Source organism: Brachycentrus maculatus, unplaced genomic scaffold (genome assembly GCF_059751285.1).
Source record: "Brachycentrus maculatus isolate JH-2025_06_01 unplaced genomic scaffold, ASM5975128v1 h1tg002196l, whole genome shotgun sequence".
NCBI lineage: Eukaryota > Metazoa > Arthropoda > Insecta > Trichoptera > Brachycentridae > Brachycentrus > Brachycentrus maculatus.
Window position 1 is genome coordinate 47,496 of NW_028282703.1, and position 22,115 is coordinate 69,610.

General features: G+C 34.9%; 2 protein-coding genes across 4 annotated transcripts; both read left to right on the top strand.

Annotated features, from left to right (window-relative positions):
- The first annotated feature begins 1,885 nt into the window (after positions 1-1,885).
- On the top strand, positions 1,886-7,269 carry LOC148298322 (uncharacterized). Its single transcript, XM_088276966.1, has 3 exons — positions 1,886-1,939; positions 2,344-2,760; positions 4,030-7,269. The coding sequence occupies exons 2-3, from the start codon at positions 2,394-2,396 to the stop codon at positions 6,285-6,287; spliced, it is 2,625 nt and encodes an 874-aa protein (XP_088133092.1). The 5' UTR covers positions 1,886-1,939; positions 2,344-2,393; the 3' UTR covers positions 6,288-7,269.
- Positions 7,270-13,331: 6,062 nt separating this feature from the next.
- On the top strand, positions 13,332-20,624 carry LOC148298323 (uncharacterized). Of its 3 annotated transcripts, XR_015839204.1 has the most exons (4): positions 13,332-13,530; positions 13,840-14,194; positions 16,308-20,217; positions 20,366-20,624. XR_015839204.1 is itself a non-coding variant. In XM_088276969.1 (3 exons), exons 2-3 carry the CDS (start codon positions 13,891-13,893, stop codon positions 18,071-18,073), a joined length of 2,070 nt encoding a protein of 689 aa, XP_088133095.1. In that variant the 5' UTR covers positions 13,332-13,530; positions 13,840-13,890; the 3' UTR covers positions 18,074-20,624. The 3 variants fall into 3 exon arrangements, 2 of the variants coding, with proteins under 2 accessions (XP_088133095.1, XP_088133096.1); XM_088276969.1 differs by having other exon boundaries at positions 16,308-20,624; XM_088276970.1 differs by lacking the exon at positions 13,332-13,530 and adding an exon at positions 13,539-13,704 and having other exon boundaries at positions 16,308-20,624.
- Positions 20,625-22,115: the final 1,491 nt, after the last annotated feature.

Below are 22,115 nucleotides of genomic sequence, written 5' to 3' on the forward strand. Positions count from 1 at the left end.
TTGTGCGAAACCCTTCTCGTGTTCAGAGTGTATTTATAAATGTTCACGGAAAGCGTATTTAAAGAGGCACATGTCAATTCACTCTTTTGAGAAACCCTTCTCTTGTTCAGAGTGTAATTATAAATGTTCACAGAAATTTAATTTAAAAAATCACATGTCCATTCATACTGGTGAGAAACCCTTCTCTTCTTCAGAGTGTGATTATAAATGTACACGGAATGGGGATTTAAAGAATCACATATCCACTCACACTGGTGCAAAACCCTTCTCGTGTTCAGAGTGTAATTATAAATGTTCACGGAAAGCGTATTTAAAGAGGCACATGTCAATTCACTCTTTTGAGAAACCCTTCTCTTGTTCAGAGTGTAATTATAAATGTTCACGGAAAGGGGATTGAAATAGTCACGTGTCAATTCACACATCGCTTAAAAAGATCTGTTGCATAGTAAAAAGATCAATAAGTGGCTAAATATTTATTTTCAATACATTTTATTATATTTTTATCTATAATATTTAATAATTATTATATTTTATCTCCTGATAAATCAAGTTTTTTGATACATGACGTTGTTGAAAGGAGTGAGAGACATGTCAGAGACCCTTCTCTTGTTCAGTGTGTGATTATAATTGTGTTTTGTCTATTGATTCGGCATTTTCTTTGTGGGATGACATTTAGATTATTTTTTAAAAATTAAACACTTATAATATACCACTTAATGAGTTTTATTTTTGTATACTAGTTTCGAAAACTTACATCAAGTAAATTTAATTAAGTTAGTTTCAGTTTTTACCTGTTGATGAAAACATCTGTAGGTTTTCGTAACTAGTCGTATGTAAAAAGTGGTAATTAATTTTGAAAATATATGTTCACGGAAAGGGGGTTTAAAGAGTCACTTGTCCTTTCACACTGGTGTTTTCACACCTTCTCGATTACAAAATGGACATTAGTGAGCCACATGAATATACATTCTGGTGAGAAACGCTTCTCTTGTTAAGAGTGTGATTACACAAAAGGCCGGGCCACCGTTGTATGGAGAAAAAAAGTTTGTTCAATTTCTATCGGGCACAAAATGAAAATGGTGCCAAATGGTGTATTTATCATAAATAAAAAAAATACGCAAATTGGAAATCATCCTATTTCTCGGGATCGACTTTGAAATATTGATTTATTTTAGTTCAATTTTGCAGTAAGGCTAAAAAATCAAAAAAAGTTAATGTTATAATAATAATAATAAAACCCTTATCCGCACCGAAGTTACTTAGGTGTATGATTTTTTACTTTGGAAGTGAGGAACGCGTTGAAGATCTCGGTCAGGCTGAAGATGGACCGCTGCGGTAGGTGTTTGAGTGCCACGGAAACCAAGTCGCCCGTCTGCATTCACCGAGGCCCTGTGACAGATAATAGGTATTTTCAAAATTGTCCTCCAATGGGGGAAATACCGTTTTCCGACGCCTCACAAGGATCGATTATCGGTGGTGGTGAGTACAGCTTTATGAGTAGATTCCACGGTGAGGGGAGGGGAGGGGGGTCCGGGCCGGCAGGGGGTGGGCACTTGTCTGACACTAAGAAATTCGTGATTTGACCTAAGTTTGTAAAAGTTGTAATGTCAACGGCAAGTAAGCGGTTCTGAAAGGAACCCTTTTTATTTGAGATTGAACTGCGCACTACGTCCTGCGCACACTGCAATGGACGAGTACGGAGCGGACGTCCGTACTTATTCTTCTTCTTCTTTTTAATGGCTTTTCACCCATCTAGAGTGTTCTAGCCAGTGTCGAGTTATTCGGACTTCCGTACGTATCCCTTGGAAATAAGAACACAAAAAAGTTAATATTCCACTGCCTGCCACACTTGTAGAAAACATAGACAAAATTATATGGAGTAGTTAGTCTGTGGACAATAAGCAATGTGCTATCGTCGGCATTGCGCGTGCCCTTGCAGGTAATTATGGTGATAGTTATTGATTTAATGTAAAGTAAGCAGTAATAATTATATATATTTCACTAAACGAACCTAATGTTTTGTCACGACAATGAGTGTTCTAGGTAGAACTTAATGATTCCTCCCTGTTAACGACAATTAATGATGGCAGTTGTAGCTGTCAAAATTGAACACAGATGAGAAGTTAGTAATTTCGAGTATTGATGTTTATTTTTTAATGTTATCAAGTTTATTCAGAAAAAGCGTTGTGAGTGGTCACTTGCAACTTGCATACATCTATTCCAAATTTCAGTGATGTGTTTGTCAATCGTGTGTAGAATGGTGAATGTAATATAGTGTATAATGCATTTCATTTTCACCATTGTAATAAAAGTAAAAAAATAATCCAGGTTTTAAATTTTCAGGATAAACTAATCTTTTTCCTTGAGATCTTCACTAGAAGATTGAAAAACAAATGGATCCTACTTTAGCTACTGTTAAGGCTGAACCTGGAGACGAAGAAGGGGATACTCTCCCTTTCTCTGCTGGTGAAGGGCCACTTCTCGGGGGCTGCCATAATTTACGACATTGTTATGTCGACTTGTCATACTCTAGGATTAACCCTCATGATCCTATTATCAAAGCGGAACCGGCAAGTGATAATGCTTCTCTCCATACTAGGAAATACCTAACCGAGGGGGCAGTAGTACCGGAAACTGCTACTGATCTACAATGCAAAGTAATATCTAGCGATATCGTCATCTTCACAGAAATAGATATTGATCTTCCTGACATTAAACAAGAGTGCGCGGAACACTCGAGCAGACTTGAGGCTGAATCTTGTAAGTAACACTTTGTGGTATGATGTGACTTATCTCCACATGAGTGACGCGGTTTCAGAGAGATGCCGAGCATGGGGCATTTCATCGCTAGAAGCTCGACATAGTTCTTGTTTAGTCAATTTAAGCAACTACAAAAAAATGACATTATTTTTTTCAATCATTTCCGTCTATTTCGACTAAGAATTCAATTCAATGTGTTCAAAACATTTAATTAAAACATATATTTATACACATAACCTAACCTAACCATACATACCGGTTTGACCGGGATTGCCCCGGTGTCAGACACGGGTCCCGGAGTCCTGGCCGGTTTAGATAATGTCCCGGTTTACGCGAGCACGGTCTATTTATCTATTTATCTATACGGTGCATTTCTTACATAGAATTATGGGAAAACTCATTTCGACTACATCATACTCTAAAATGGGAAAAATGGAGTGATCTGCAGCTCTAAACGAAATACAACAATCAGATGAACGCCAGCAAATTGATACTGATAGTCTTTTTGATGATCTGTCGCTCGCAAAAACTTTTTGTATCAAAAATAAAAAAATAAATATATAGAATAAATTAAACAATATATTATGTGCCTACCTGAGACTTCAGCACCTTTGGAGCGTGTTTTCTCAATAATGAATCATATTTGGTCGGATGACCGCGGCCGCATGCTGGAGTCTACTGTACGAGCGTTACTATAGTGTAAATTAAATTTTGGCATTACGTGCAGTGACTTTTATGAAGAAAAAAATAGAACATAAACAAACACTTGGCACAGTAACTTATTTCTAAACTTAACCCTTCATAACGAGCACCTCTCATATCAAGCAAAAAAATCTGAAATAGTTGCTCCCTTACTGAGCGATATTTTGCATAACGAGGTACAGAAAGAGTCCCCTTTTCATAAAAATCACTTGTGAGCCGGGACTCCAGGTGGATAAAAACGATATTGAAGAGCTTGTGAAAGAGCATACTCAAGCTGACCACTGAAGAGTTTATGGAGTTGCGTCGTGATTCACAGCAAGAAAGTATGGAGAAGAGCTTGTTAGTAGAGGATGTGGAATGCTGTGACACATTTACGCCAAGTTTTGAAGCGTCGACAAAAACAACAGTCTCTTGACAGTTTCCTAGTTAAGAAGAATTTATTATTTGTCACAAATATATATTTTATTGTATTCGAAGTTGTAACACTCATGTAGTTCTTCCGTCCAGATCTGAGTTTTGTTTCGGTTTTATATCAGCTTTGTACAATAATTTTATTTTTGTTTTCAGGTTTAATAAGAGATGAAATAAGATCTTCATGTTCAGGGAATATCAGGAACATTTCTTCAAACAATGTTGGAGAAATTGTATCTTCGTGCTCAATGAAAGGGAATCTAGAGTTACGTAATATGTCAGTACATGCAGGAGAGAAACACATCCCTTGTTCAGAGTGTCATAACAAATGTTCAAGAAAAAGGAGTTACAAGAGACAAATGTCAATTTATACTGGTGAGAATTCCTTCTCGTCTTCTGAGTGCGATTACAAATGTTTACGGAAAGGGAATTCGAAGCGTCACATGTCTTCTTACACCCGTGAGAAACCCTTCTCTTGTTCAGAGTGTAGTTATAAATGTTCACAGAAAGTGAATTTTAAGAATCACATGTCAACTCACACTGGTGAGAAACCTTTCTCGTGTTCAGAGTGTGATTATAAATGTTCACGGAAAGGAATGTTAAAGAGTCACATGTTAATTCATACTGGTGAGAAACCTTTCTCTTGTTCAGAGTGTGATTACAAATGTTCAATAAAATGGACATTAATGAGACACATGAATATACATTCTGATGAGAAACCCTTCTCTTGTTCAGAGTGTGATTATAAATGTTCACAGAAAGTGAATTTAAAGAATCACATGTCCATTCACACTGGTGAGAAACCCTTCTCTTGTGCAGAGTGTGATTACAAATGTTCACTGAAAAGGAGTTTGACGAGTCATATGTTAACTCATACTGGCGAGAAACCCTTCTCTTGTTCAGAGTGTGATTATAAATGTACACGGAAGGGGGATTTAAAGAATCACATGTCAATTCACTCTGGTGAGAAACCCTTCTCTTGTTCAGAGTGTGATTATAAATGTTCACAGAAAGTGAATTTAAAGAATCACATGTCCATTCACACTGGTGAGAAACCCTTCTCTTGTTCAGAGTGTGATTACAAATGTATACTGAAAAGGGATTTGAATCGTCACATGTGTACTCACACTGGCGAGAAACCCTTCTCTTGTTCTGAATGTGTTTATAAATGTTCACAGAAAGGGTATTTAAAGATTCACATGTCAATTCACACTGGTGAGAAACGCTTCTCTTGTTCAGAATGTGATTACAAATGTTTACTGAAAGGTACCTTTACGCGTCACATGTTAACTCACACTAGCGAGAAACCCTTCTCGTGTTCCGAGTGTAATTACAAATGCTCACAGAAAGTGAATTTAAAGAAACACATGTCAACTCACACTAGCGAGAAACCCTTTTCGCGTTTAGAGTGTGATTATAAATGTTCACAAAAAAAATACTTAAAGAGTCACATGTTTATTCATACTGGGAAGAAACCCTTCTCTTGTTCAGAGTGTGATTACAAATGTTTTGAAAAATATATATTATTGAGACACATGAATTTGCATACTGGTGAGAAACCTTACTGTTGTTCAGACTGTGATTATAAATGTTCACGGAAAGGAAAGTTAAAGAGTCATTTGTTAATTCACACTGGTGAAAAACCCTTCTCTTGTTCAGAGTGCTATTATAAATGTTTTCGGAAAGGGGATTTAAAAAGTCACATGTCAGTTCACACATGTGAGAAGCCCTTTTCTTGTTCAGAGTGTGATTATAAATGTTCACGGAAAGGGGATTTAAAGTGTCATATGTTAATCCACACACGTGAGAAACCCTTTTCTTGTTCAGAGTGTGATTATAAATGTTCACGGAAAAAACAGTTAAAGATTCATATGTTAATTCACACTGGTGAAAAACCCTTCTCTTGTTCAGAGTGTGATTATAAATGTTCATTGAAAGGAATGTTAAAGAGGCACATATTAATTCATACATATGAGAAACCCTTCTCTTGTTCAGTGTGTGATTATAAATGTTCACGGAAAGGGGATTTAAAAAGTCACATGTCAGTTCACACATGTGAGAAGCCCTTTTCTTGTTCAGAGTGTGATTATAAATGTTCACGGAAAGGGGATTTAAAGTGTCATATGTTAATCCACACACGTGAGAAACCCTTTTCTTGTTCAGAGTGTGATTATAAATGTTCACGGAAAAAACAGTTAAAGATTCATATGTTAATTCACACTGGTGAAAAACCCTTCTCTTGTTCAGAGTGTGATTATAAATGTTCATTGAAAGGAATGTTAAAGAGGCACATATTAATTCATACTGGTGAGAAACCCTTCTCTTGTGCAGAGTGTGATTACAAATGTTCAGTTAAATGGACATTAGTGAGGCACATGAATATACATTCTGGTGAGAAACGCTTCTCATATTAAGAGTGTTACTACACATCAAGCCGGGCTACGGTTGTATGGAGAAAAAAATAGCAGCACCCGATCGGTTTTCATAAAAATATTATTTACTTCATCATTAATGAGAAACGCACTGTTAAGGTGTTTATTGTCCTTTTAACTGCTCAAGTATGTGAGAGGTCCAAAATCGACAGTTTTCCTTCTCCTTTTGTGTGACAAATTGTTGGAAATATTTGTCGGATATCAATTTAAATATTGGTGATCCAGTTATATTTTTCTACCTGCCAAAAAAATCAGTGTAAGATCATCATTCGAAGCTTAATTGATGTTTTGAGCTTTTCGAATGCAACGGGCTGCTAGGTCACTAATGGGTGTTTCAAAGCAATACGATTCCAGGGCGGAGAATTTCCAATTATATTCTGTTATTCATTATGTTGAAATATTTTATTATCCGTCTTAACAAGAAAGGTGAATTTTAAAAGAATACTGCGTTGAAGGATAAACACTTACAACATTCTTTGCAAGAAGTTATAATTATTCCGAGACATATTGCATTGAAATATTCAAACGATGAATTTGATTGGCACTAGTAAGCCGTTGGGTGTGAAATATTTTGTGAAGTGATTCGTTTCATAAATCCTTTAGAAGTATTTAAACAAGAACCGCCACCATCATTCGTCACATATGTTTCTAGTGTATATATTGATATTGAGTGAAACACTATAGTAACTCAGTTAAAATTGGTAAAAATCGAATAACGGGTGTAACGGACTTGCGGCCCTGATGTCTTATTTGTCATATTTGTTTATATGTCAATATGTATATTTGTTTATATGTCAATAGAATTGTGAGCGAAGGGTGTTCCTCTAATCAAGGATTTGTTTGCCACGAAGGAACAGCCCTCGCGATAGGCATAGGTTATTTAGGCTAAGCTATGTATAATTTATGTCAAATACTTGTGTTTGTGATGAGCATAGTAATTTAATAAAAATTCATTGAAACTTTGTGTTCGTCCATCGCTATATTTGATACTGTCTCGGTCGTGCAAAAATATCGGCTTGAATTTGAAAAAATCCTATTCTAATTACTTACGCATGAGTAAAATGTTGTCTTTCCATCATCTGATTTAGAGATATAAATCGTGGATTACTCAATATTCATTATTTTCATGTGATTTATGTCCAAGTGACTATGAAATCTAGCTACGGCTTTTGGAATACAGCTTTTAAAATGTCTACTTAGGCTTCGTGTAAGTTTTTCAGCCTCTTTCTACTTGTGAGTGGGTTTACCCTTATGTTTAAAGTTATTATCTCTTCTTCACGTGTCCTGCCGGGTCCCCCTGCGTTGGCGATCACTCAGGAGAAACCTTATCTGTCCTGAGCACCATACTGCTCCTCCACACCTTTCATCCCGGTCCACTCTGCAATGTTCCCAAGCCAGGAAACCAGCCTTCTTCCAACCTATCTATATCAAACAATCATCAATCCGGAGAAGGCGCCCGGCGAAGATCACTTCACCGCGGACATCTGCCTTCACTTCTTCAACGCAGACAGGTCATTAGTATTAGGTATGTACAACGCATGTCTCAGACTGAACCACTTCCCGATTCCATGGAAAACAGCGAGGATCATAGTCATACCCAAACCAGGTAAGGACGACCTTCAAGATATTAAGTCCTACAGACCGATCGGACTCATTTCGGTGTTTGGAAAAGTACTCGAAAAGATGATGATCAATCGGATTAACTGGCATTTTCATCGTAACGGTAAGTTAAGTCCGAAACAATATGGATTCACACCCCAAAAATCGACAGAGGATGCTCTCAATGCCTCAGTCAAGGTAATCAGGACGGCACTGCAAGACAAGAAAATGATCGTCGCGATTTCGCTTGACATACGGGGAGCTTTCGATAATGGCTGGTGGCCATTTTTAATGTGCCAACTTAGCAGTAAAAAGTGTCCTAGGAACTTGTTCTTGCTGGTGAAAAGTTATCATCAACAGAGGAAAGTCGTGTTGTCACACTTTGATGCAACTCTCGAGAAGGTCACGACCAAAGGATGCGTTCAGGGATCTTCCTGCGGACCGAGCTTCTGGAACTACATCTTGGATGATGTACTCCAGAAAGACTTGGGCCAGGGGGTAGAACTGAGGGCATTCGCGGACGACCTTCTCTTGACGGCTGTGGCCGACAGCACGACGGATCTCGAGATAATGACGGATAACGCCCTGAAAACCATCACTACATGGGGAATTAAGGCCAAACTCCATTTTGCAGAAGATAAAACGAACGCGATGTTTATTACCAGACGAAAGGACCGCCAGCCGGAAATATACATGAACGGAGTCCGGTTGCAATTCGTAGACCATTTCAAGGTTTTGGGCCTCACCATAGACCGCAACCTAAATTGGTCTAAACACGTTGACAACGTTTGCAAAAAAGCAGCTGGCATCACGAACAAACTCTTGAGAGCCGCCAAACCGACATGGGGAGCGTCACCGGAAGTTATGCAGCAAATATATATAGGCGCTGTAGAACCTCTGATAACATATGCCTCAAGCGTGTGGGTGGAAGCGGTTCGCAAGAAAGTCATCAGAAAGAAACTGGACTCCATGCAAAGACATATTGCTATCAGGTCATGCAAAGGATACAGGACAATCTCCCTTGTTTCAGCTCAGGTTTTAAGTGGATTTATGCCACTCGATCTGAGGATTAGAGAGCTTGCTGAGGCATACGCAGTCAAGAAAAGCCTTATCTTGCAGGACCTGCCGGAAGACAGATTCTACCAGGGAGTCGGAGACTACTTCTCCCTCCCTCATCCAGCTGAACGACTTTCCATAGATCACGGCTACGATGACCAGACTCTACCTGGGACATTGCAGGAAGAGTTGAGGATCTTCACCGATGGTAGTCTCTTGAACGGCAAAGTAGGTGCAGCTTTTGTACCCTTCGATGGCGTGAGAGAGCTGCCTTCGAGGAAGTTGAAACTCGACGACTTCTGTTCTGTGTTCCAGGCGGAACTTTATGCGATCAAAGAAGCCTTGTTTTATGTTTTGAAAAAACCCCCCAACAGATGGAAGCAGATAACGATCCTGACAGACTGTAAATCTGGCGTCCACGCAATAGCGGACCGAAATTCGATCAACCCTATTGTCATGGACATCAGAACAGATATTCAAAAGTTAAGATGCAGACACCAGAATGTGTATATCGGCTGGATAAGGGGTCACTGCGGTATCCTAGGGAACGAAAAGGCGGATGAAAAGGCCCGGGAGGCAACACTCAAGAAGACTGCCCCTGACTATGCCAACTTCCCGCTAAGTTTTGCCAAAAGGAAAATTAGAAGCAGGACCCTCCAACTCTGGAACGATCGTTATTTGAACGAAACCACCGGAAAGGTAACCAAAATGTTCTTACCAACCATTTTCCATGCCTTTGATTTCAGGAGACTGCAGAAACCTGGCTTTGAGCTCACTCAAATCCTTACGGGTCACGGTGGGTTCATGAGCTACCTACATCGTTTCAAGATCTCCGAGATCGACAGCTGTACGTGTGATGATGAGACACCTCAAGATGTCCCTCACCTGTTGATGCTTTGCCCCCTTTTCAGCTTTGAAAGACAACAGCTGGAGGCGCGTTGCAGGAGCCTGGGTGAGGATCTATCCAACATCGAATCCGTGATAGTTCATAAGGAATTGTCACGAGAGGTAGTATCATACATGATAAAAATAGTGAAGGACATTGGTAACATAAACCAAAGTAGGACACAAAATGCCGAACCCTCTTCTAGTGGAACGGAAGGTCTGCTGATGACAGTCAACAGTCCGCCTTCTCCTGAGGAGTTTTACGTGGTTTCCTCCCAGCAATGAGCAAATGCAGAGAAGTTCCTATTTGACCCACACTAGATGATCCCTCCTGTTCCCAACACAGATTCAAATAAAAACATATTTAATTAGCTAGAAGAAACAAAAATCCACTAAATGATCTATAAACCTTGTACATAATAAGCAAGGTAAATAATAAATGCAATTCCCATCTAAAAAAAAAAAAAAAAAAACCTATCTATATCTATATACCTAATTATCCTACCAATCAATAAAATCAATACAAGTTGATGCATCATTCTAAGTGTTTTAATGTTGAGGGGGTTTAAAATACGACGGGCTTCTAGGTCACTAATTGATAATTCTGAGCAATACATTTCCAGAGCTTGAGGAGTAATTATTTCGTTGAATTTCCGAATATATTTTGCTTATAAGTTCTGTTGTTATATTTTATAATCCATATTTACAGAAAGGATGAAAACTGCGGTGGAGGGTAAACACCTACAACAAGGGTGACCAACCCGCGGCCCGCGGGCCGCTTGCGGCCTCCGGGTGTCCTCTTGCGGCCCGCAAAGCATTTCACATATTTTTCTTTAAGTGTACATAAAACTACCAAAACAACATTCAACCATGCGTAATTTATTTCATATCCCATTTATAGAAGTATTTCACTATCGTGACAATTTCAAGACACATATAATGCCGTCAAATATAAAAACGTTGGACCAAAGAAGAGAAGAGTAACAGAAGATCTGAAAAATTTTCGATTATTTTTTGTATTGCTTACTAATTTAATAGATATGTTTGATTCTCATTTATTTTTGTTATACCTTCAAATAAAAGTAATATATATATATTTAAATATATATATATAAGTATATACAAGTATATATATATATATATATGTATATATATATATATATATACACATATATATATATATATATATATATATATATATATATATATATATATATATATATATATATATATATATATATATATATATATATAAACATATCTTGTTTGCTTTGAATAATAGAAGAAATTTTGTTTTTCGGCCCGGTGTAAAATGTCATTTCTAAAATTTGGACCGTCTGCTGAAAAGTTTGGCCACCCATGACTTACAACATACTTTGCAAGACGTAATAATTATTCAGAAACAGATTCCATTGAAACATTCAAACGAAGAATTTGATTGTATGCCGTTGGGTGTGAAATATTTTGTCTGGGGATTCGTTTCATAAATCCTTCATGTAGAAATATTTCTATAATAACTGCAACCACTATTCTGTCTTAATTGATCTTCAGTGAAACACTTAACTTAAACGGTTACTCTGTTAAAATTGGTAAAAACCTAAAAACCTTTATTTTAAAAATAATTTACTGATATGGCAAAACCCTCGTTATTTCTTTTATAGTATTTTAAGGTATTTATGTTAGATATTAGGAATTGAAGTTTTGGACTATTTTTTTTTAAATTAAGACCGGAATATATCACCTATTTTCTTAAATGTGGGTTCATTGTTAATTTTACAAGCATTTTTTACCTTATACCGGTTCCATACAAGTAATTTTATTATATACATTGCATACAAGTTACTTCATCTTCGGAGCATGGTAATATATTGTATTTAATATCATTTAAGAAAAACATGGCAAGATCAGGTATACCAAATACTTGAAAATGGTCAAGTTAGGAGTCGTAATAATCGGCGGGTATGTATGAAGAGATGCATGAACGTGGAAGAGGCGAAGAATGTTTGCAAAGACAGAGTGGTGTAGCTTTCTATTTTCTCTGCCTACCCCTGCGGGTTAAGCGGCGCGATTAGTTAGTGAGTTAACATCACTTAAATCACCAAACATCTGGCATTTTCACTTTGTACGAGTACAATGCATCGCAAAATGATGAAAACGAGCGCAACACATTTCTCGTTTTATTAGCCTTAGCTACAATGGAAACGTGTGCAGAAAGTGCCACAAGAGTGCTGGTGTTCCTCAACTTGACCATCCCTTAAAACATTCTACACTTATTTGAAAAACACTTACGTATAAAAAAATATGTTTATTGGATGAAATCGAAATGGGAAGTTATCTCAAAAATTACAAGAAAGTAAAACTTTGACATCAATCCGGAGACAGAGAAAGTAATCAAAATTAATTTATAATTTACGCACGTTAATTAAGGACCATTTGGCACCTTTTGATCGCTGTGCCCATTAATAAATCGAAAAAAATGAAAACGGCCCGGCCTACTGAATAAATCGTAAATGATTTACCTTTTAACCGGTATTGCCAGTATGGGGATGGAAGTAGATTGCGCGAATGATTATGCTCTGGCATCCACCATTCATTTCTCCTCAGAAGCTGCGTTTACATAAGGATGGAAATTAAATTAATTAATCAATTACTTCAGTCCACATTTATTCTGCAATATTTACAATGGCATAGAATGCTTATTACTACGTTAATTTTTATGAAAAAGAAATGATCACTGATCACGTGGCTCTGGTAATGTTACATAGTTTATTATAACGACAATGCGGTAAATGGCGACTAAAGGTAGGTCTCGTAAGATTTTTTCATTCAATCTAGTTTTTTCTCCTGCTTCTTGTAATTCAGCCTTGTACGGAGATGTTTGTCCAGTAATAACAGTTTTCACAGCTTGTTCCATATTTTCTCACAAGCGTTTTTGTCTGCCAGTTTTTCTGACCTAATGCCGCATCATATCTATAAACATTACAAACAACAAATTGTAATAAAGTCACATACGTCTTGATCAAAAAATTATTTAAAAATCTGGGGCACATCGGGACATTCCCATCCCACCCTACCCCGTTCTCCCCCAATATGAATGTCTGAATTTGATGTCAAATAAAACGATTTTAGAAAATGATGTATTTAGTTGGGTATTGTATTATATGCAAGACTTCTTCACGACGAAACACATGACTAAATATCATGGCAACAGAAGATAAAAATGAGACGATATTCCTCGGAAGACTTACAGCTGCTATTTACAAATGTTGTGTACATTTTAGTACGTTTGGAATATCGCGACGTGGTGCGGTGCAGCACCACACTAACTGTATGAAATGAGTTTCGGCCTACTACTGAGTGATAAAATACGATCATCTTTCATTCCCCACCACCCCCCTACAGATGACGGCCTTTTCCGTCATAGACATAGACATAATATATAGAGTAGTTAGTCTGTCGACAATAAGCAATGTGCTGTCGGCGGCGTTGCGCGTACCCTTACGGATAATTTTTGTGATAGTTATTGATTTAATGTAAAGTAAGCAGTAATAATTATATATTTCACTTAACGAACCTAATGTTTTGTCACGGCAATGAGTGTTCTTGGTAAAACTAAATATTTACTCCTTGTTAACGAATATTACTGATAGCAGTTGTAGCTGTCAAAATTGAAACAAGAGATAAAGTAAGTAGGGAAATTATTCGTAATGACAGATGAGAAGTTACTTATTTCGAGTATTGATGTTTATTGTTTAATGCTATCAAGTTTATTCAGAAAAAGCGTTGTGAGTAATCACTAGCTACTTGCATACATCTTTTCCAAATTTCAGTGATGTGTTTGTCAATCGTGTGTAGAATGGTGAATATAATATAGTGTATAATCCGATTACTTAAACCAGTCCATGATTCTCATCATCATGACTGTCTTTTCATCTTTATGCCTCTCATTTTCATCATTGTTATAATAATAATAATCCAGGTTTTAAATTTTCAGGATAAACTAATCTTTTTCCCTTGAGATCTTCACTAGAAGATTGAAAAACAAATGGATCCTACTTTAGCTACTGTGAAGGCTGAACCGGGAGACGAAGAAGGGAATACTCTCCCTTTCTCATACTCTAGGATTAACCCACATGATCCTATTATCAAAGAGGAACCGGGAAGTGATAATGCTACTCTCCATACTAGGAAATACCTGACCGAGGGGCCAGTAGTACCGGAAACTGCTACTGATCTACAATGCAAATTAGTATCTAGCGATATCGTCCTACTCACCAAAATAGATATAGATCTTCCTGACATTAAACAAGAGTGCGCGGAACACTCAAGCAGACGTGAAGCTGAATCTTGTAAGTAACACTTTGTAGTATGCTGTGACTTACTCCACATGAGTGACGCGGTTTCAGAGAGATGCTGAGCATGGGGCATTTCATTGCTAGAAGCCTACATAAAATTTGTTTAGTCAAGTTAAGCAACTACAAAACATGAAATTATTTTACATCAAACATTTCCGTCTATTTCGACTGAGAATTCAATTCAATGTATTTAACTGGTAACCCTTTCTGTTTTTTTTTGTCATTTTTGTTTAAGCGAAATGTTTTTTAATGATTATTTATCATTTTTGTTTAATGATCAATTCGAATTGTTCTTGAATTGGCTTTATGCATATACACACACACACATATATATATATTTATATATATATATATATATATATATATATATATATATATATATATATATATATATATATATAAATAAATATTTATATATATATATATATATATATATATATATATATATATATATATATATATATATATATATATATATATATATATATATATATATATATATATATATAAATATATATATATATATATATATATATATATATATATATATATATATATATATATATATATATATATATATATATATATATAAATAAATATTTATATATATATATATATATATATATATATATATATATATATATATATATATATATATATATATATATATATATATATATATATATATATATATATATATATATATATATATATATACATATATATATATATATATATATATATATATATATATATATATATATATATATATATATATATATATATATATATATATATATATATACATATATATATATATATATATATATATACATATATATATATATATATATATATATATATATATATATATATATATATATATATATATATATATATATATATATATATATATATATATATATATATATATATATATATATATATATATATATATATATATATATATATATATATATATATATATATATATATATATATATATATATATATATATATATATATATATATATATATATATATATATATATATATATATATATATATATATATATATATATATATATATATATATATATATATATATATATATATATATATATATATATATATATATATATATATATATATATATATATATATATATATATATATATATATATATATATATATATATATATATATATATATATATATATATATATATATATATATATATCTATACATATATATAAATACCTAATCTGAGTACATTTTACAATATATAATATTTTTTGCCCACCCGGGACTTCAGCACCTTTTGAGCGTGTTTTTTCAATAATGAATCACATTTTGGTCGGATGACCGCGGCGCATGCTGGAGTCTACTATACGAGCATGACTGTACTGTAAATTAAATTTGGCATTACGTGCAGTGACTTTTATGAAGAAAAAAAGACAATATGAAAAACGATTCACTCCAGCGAAAAAAGTACACTTGGCACAATAACTAATTTCAAAACTTAAAATAAACAGCTATTGGTATTAAATTATCAACGGAACCTCTGATAACAAGCACTCTCATACCAAGCAAAAAAAATCTGAAATAATTGCTCCCTTACCGAGCGAAATTCGGCATAACGAGGTACAGAGAAAGGACAAGTCCACTTTTCACGATATTCATTTGTAAGCCGAGACTTCCGCGCCAAGACTCGAGGTGGATAACAACGATATTGAAGAGCTTGTGAAAGAGCATAGTCGAGCTGACCACTGAAGAGTTAATGGCACTAGCCAAAAAGAGAAATGCTGAAAGTACGAGAAACTGTTGCATCGAACATTCAGAAGATTCACCCTAATAAGGGGGTGGCTATTCGCGCTATAAATTTATTCAATGATTATACTGTGACACATTTATGCCAAATTTTGAAGCGTCGACAAAAACAACAGTCTTTTGACAGTTTTCTAGTTAAGAAGAATTTATTATTTGTCACACATATGTATTTTATTGTATTCGAAGTTGTATCACTCCTATAGTCCTGCCGTCCAGATCTGAAGTTTTGTTTCTGTTTTATATCAGCTTTGTGCAATCATTTTATTTTTGTTTTCAGATTTAATAAGAGGTGAAATAAAATCTTCAGGGAATATCAGGAACATTTCTTCAAACAATGTTGGAGAAATTATATCTTCGTGCTCAATGAAAGGGAATCTAGAGTTACGTAATATGTCAGTACATGCAGGAGAGAAACACATCCCTTGTTCAGAGTGTCATAACAAATGTTCAAGAAAAAGGAGTTACAACAGACAAATGTCAATTCATACTGGTGAGAATTCCTTTTCTTCTTCTGAGTGTGATTACAAATGTTTACGGAAAGGGAATTCGAAGCGTCACATGTCTACTCACACTGGTGAGAAACCCTTCTCTTGTACAGAGTGTGATTATAAATGTTCACAGAAAGGAATGTTGAAGAAACACATGTCAATTCACTCTGGTGAGAAACCCTTCTCCTGTTCAGAGTGTGATTATAAATGTATACGGAAAGGGGATTTAAAGAATCACATGTCCACTCACACTGGTGAAAAACCTTTCTCTTGTTCAGATTGTGATTATAAATGTTCACGTAAAGCGGATTTAAAGAGGCACATGTCAATTCACTCTGGTGAGAAACCCTTCTCTTGTTCAGAGTGTGATTATAAATGTTCACAGAAAGTGAAACTAAAGGATCACATGTCCACTCACACTGGTGAGAAACCCTTCTATTGTTCAGAGTGTAATTTTAAATGTTCACGGAAAGCGGATTTAAAGAGGCATATGTCAATTCACTCTGCTGAGAAACCCTTCTCTTGTTCAGATTGTAATTATAAATGTATACGGAAGGGGGATTTAAAGAATCACATGTCCACTCACACTGGTGAAAAACCTTTCTCTTGTTTAGAGTGTGATTATAAATGTTCACGTAAAGCGGATTTAAAGAGGCACATGTCGATTCACTCTGGTGAGAAACCCTTCTCTTGTTCAGAGTGTGATTATAAATGTTCACTGAAAGTGAATTTAAAGAATCACATGTTCACTCACACCGGTGAAAAACCCTTCTCTTGTTCAGAGTGTGATTTTAAATGTTCACAGAAAGTGAATTTAAAGAATCACATGACCACTCACACTGGTGAGAAACCATTCTCTTGTTTAGAGTGTGATTATATATGTTCACGGAAAGGAAAGTTAAAGAGTCACATGTTAATTCATACTGGTGAAAAATCCTTCTATTGTTCAGACTGTTTTTATAAATGTACACGGAAAGGGGATTTAAAGAATCACATGTCCACTCACACCTGTGAGAAACCTTTCTCGTGTTCAGAGTGTGATTACAAATGCTCACGGAAAGGAAAGTTAAAGAGTCACATGTTAATTCATACTGATGAGAAACCTTTCTCTTGTTCAGAGTGTGATTACAAATGTTCAATAAAATGGACATTAATGAGACACATGAATAAACATTCTGATGAGAAACCCTTCTCTTGTTCTGAGTGTGATTATAAATGTTCACAGAAAGTGAATTTGAAGAATCACATGTCCATTCACACTGGTGAGAAACCCTTCTCATGTTCAGAGTGTGATTATAAATGTATACGGAAGGGGGATTTAAAAAATCATATGTCCACTCACACTGGTGCGAAACCCTTCTCTTGTTCAGAGTGTAATTATAAATGTTCACGGAAAGCGGATTTAAAGAGGCACATGTCAATTCACTCTGTTGAGAAACCCTTCTCTTGTTCAGAGTGTGATTATAAATGTTCACGGAAAGGGGATTTAAAGAGTCGCGTATCTATTCACATATCGCTCACTCCTTTCAACAACGTCATGTATCAAAAAAATTGATTTTTCAGGAGATCGGTTTTATGTTTAAAAATATAATAAAATGTATTCAAAATACATTTTAAGCCACCTTTTGAACTTTTTACAATGCAACAGATCTTTTTAGTTAGAACCTGAAGGTTTTTTCGAAGATATTTTTTTGAAGATATTTGACGTTGTTGAAAGGAGTGAGCTACATGTGAGAAATCCTTCTCTTGTTCAGAGTGTGATTATAAATGTTCACCTAAAGTGAATTTAAAGACTCACATGTCCACTCACACTGGTGACAAACCCTTCTCTTGTTCAGAGTGTGATTATAAATTTTCACGGAAATGGGTTGTAAAGAGTCACATGTTGATTCACACTGGTGTTTTTACACCTTCTCGATTACAAATGTTTAATAAAATAGACAGTAGTGAGACACATGAATATACATTCTGGTGATAACGCTTCTCTTATTAAGAGTGTGATTACACAACAGGCCGGGCCCCGTTGTATGGAGAGTATTTGGCATACCTGATCGTGCCATGTTTTTTTTCGGTCTTCCTCTGCTTCTTTTCCCACTAACATTCGCCTCATAAATTTGTTTTACCGTTCTTTCCTCACTCATTCGTTCTACATGTCCAAACCATCTCAACACACCTTTCTTAATTTTATCGATAATGCTTATCTCAGCTTTGCATTCCTTCCTTATTTCACTATTCGCACATCTATCATACATCGTTTTGTCGCACATTATTCTGAGAGATCGCATTTCGACTGCATTCAGTCTACTTTCATCCTTCGTTTGCCAACTCCATGTTTCACTTCCATACATTAGAGTTGGGACCAGAACTTCGTTGTGCACTGTCAGTTTAGCTTCCGCTGATAGGTTTTTATTTGCTATCACTGATTTCAGTGCACCATTTACTTTGTTCCCAGCATTCACTCTCCTTTCTATGTCTTTATCAATCTTTCCATCCCTAGAAAACATACTACCCAAATACACGAAATCATCTACCTGTTCCATAAATAATAAATAATAAAATTCCACAAATCGAAAATCATCCTATTTCTCCGGATCGACTTTGAAATATTGATTTTTGTAGTTCAATTTTTGCAGTTATCAAAAAAATAATTACATTACAGCATTACAATACGATATGATTTCGAAGTGTTTATCTGTTTTAACAGTCTCAACAGGGAAAGAGGTAAATAATACTCTTTCACTTTCAAAATACTCTCAATTCTAGAGTGTACATTATCCACTTCTTGAACCGCTGAATGTCCGGGAGTTGAGTATTTGACAATAATACCCTCCACTTATTTATTGTTGATTAAGACATTTGTTATGGCAGAAGACATGAGTGAATGAGAAGACATGAGGTAATGAATTTATATGATCCCTGACCAAACGCCTTTTTTCTTAGCAATTTTGTGTTTTCTTTTTCCATGTTTACCCCATTTGTCTTGTGAAGGTATACCTGTTGTAGCGTCTTCTAATATGGACACCATAAATAACCTTCTGAGATATACCTATCTAGAGTTCCCAAATAAAATGTTTTGCATGTACGAAACATGATTGATTCATTTTTTAAATAGTATTTAGACGTAAACTTTTTTCTTTCGGAAACAAAATGATATTTTAGAAATAAAATATTTTTTTTCATTTTGTGACAGTTCATAATGCTTTTTATGAATGATGTTCTTACATCTTTGGAATCCAGTGTCCCGCACTTAAATTTGCACTTTTCCAAGAAATTTTTCTTATTGTGTACTTTTTTAGCAGCAACCAGTTTGCCTCTTGTAAATAATGATAAATTCAACAGATTATCGCGAAAATTACTGATTTTTACTTAAAATATGAAAAATTTATGTTTACACTACCATTCTGTATATTTTTTTCGGGAATATATTAATTCATAAAAATTCACCAGTTACGTCACACAAAACTGGAGTTTGGCGGTTCACAAAACTCAGCTATTCCGCCATCTTGAATATATAGTATGAAATTAGTCGAGATAGAACTTTGTTTCCCTTTGAATTTCTGACGATTGATTTGGTTTTTTGTAATTTTTGTACAGATATAACCGAAATTTAAATCTGAATAGAGTTATAGTTAAATGTGAAAATACCTAAATGTGCTACATAGAACCTTGTTTCCCCAACACGACGATATACTACCACGGGTATGACTTAATGCACATATCTTTTGTTTAAGTGACATATTCAGCGAATAATTCCAAATTTATTTCATAGTACATGGAATTGGTTTGATTATCTGTAAAATTCTATTTCTTTTAATGACAGTAGCACGTATAAGTAATGCATTTGTAGGCTATCTAGCTACACCGTCAAATTTGCAGCGCTGACAGGACGAGTAACGACGAATGAGAACGGAGATTGCCGAGCGGAACCAACGCTGGAAAGGCCAGAGCTAAAACGCGTTCCACCTACAGCGTTGATATCATCGGACGTTTTTTAAGATTTTCATTTTGCTTCTTTAATTCATAAAGATATAGTATTAAGTATTTAGTAATTATTCTGATTTCAGTGTACGGACTTTTATAAATAAAAAACTAACTGTAAGTAAAAACATTCTTTAAATTTTATTCTGGCATTCCCTCATTATACGAAACACGGAAACATATCGTCATCACAAAAAATAGAAACCCTAAAACCCTAGCCATGTGTCGACCCCGACGTAGCAAACCGCTGCATATGGTTGCTATGCATTTGAAAGTTCGTTTAAAATATTGGCTGCATCCCTCTTTCCCGATACCCGCAACTTTACCTCAAATACTAAAGCAGTTTCTTGTAAAGATTGATATTTATCAATATTTTTAAAATTCTTTTTTTTTTAATTGCAGCACTGCAATTGTCAAAATCTTAAGAAGATCGACCTTTTTGTTAAGTATTTTCTTTATTTCATTCAATCATTGGTAAAATAAAAGGATGAAATACAGTAGGAACCAATAACTCTTTATCCAGCTAGTTTGCATTTTCTGTTTAAAATATTGCTTCACTGTAATGCTTTTTCTTTCTTCAGTATTTTATTAAAGGGCCTAGACGCGATATTATTTATATATGTTTTATAAAGATTTAATGATAGTTGTGTAAATTAAATTTATCAGATATATAGTTCCAGAGGTGTTAATTACGGTTATTTTTATTGCTATTCCGCCATACGCCATAAAATTCTCTTCTCGAAATCGATACACGATCCACTGAAAAATAAAAATATCTCCTAAACGGGGGAATTCGGGGAAATATAAATAACTGCATTAAAATAATAAGAAATGAAACTTAATATACACATTTATATCACAGCGGGGTAAGAGGGAGATTTTTTCGAAGGTCTAATTGAATGAACAATTAAAATATTTTCGCCCATTTTTTACATGTTTTATAAATTGAATGAATTTACATACTAATACGAGATTATTAAGTATTTTTTTAGAATAAATATAAATAAAATACTTTGCTTAGTAACGTATATTTAAAAAAAATCTACAGTCAGACAAATATCTAATCAAACCGGGCGTTGATCCGCGACTGACTAGGAGTTGAAATCTGGTGTCACGCTGTTCATCAACTTTGCGACGTGATACATAACACATATTTGACGCTTAAAATAAAACAGGTAAGCAGAAGATTGCACCGGTTAATAATTAAGGAGTTTTGATATTCAAATATGTAAAATTAAAACATGAAAAAAATGATTAAAGTAAAGCTAGATCGATTGCACACTGTGCGCTGAGGCCAACGGGGGACCAGTGGAAAGTGGTGGGGGTCGCGCGCGCGAGTGACAGGGCGACCGGCTCGTACGCACATAGGTATTTTTCATCAAATAAATCATTCCACTCGCGGACACCGAGTGTTGAACCCTTCTCTTGTTCAGAGTGTGATTACAAATGAAAGAAATGATATTAATGACACCCATGAATATACTTACTGGTGGGAAACCCTTCTCCTGTTCAGAGTGTGAATGGATGCAAAAAGTAGCGGAAAGTAAACCATTCACGTGAAGAATTTTAGCTTGGATAAAAATTCTGTTTTGTGATATTAATAGAAACGGGCGTCGCCG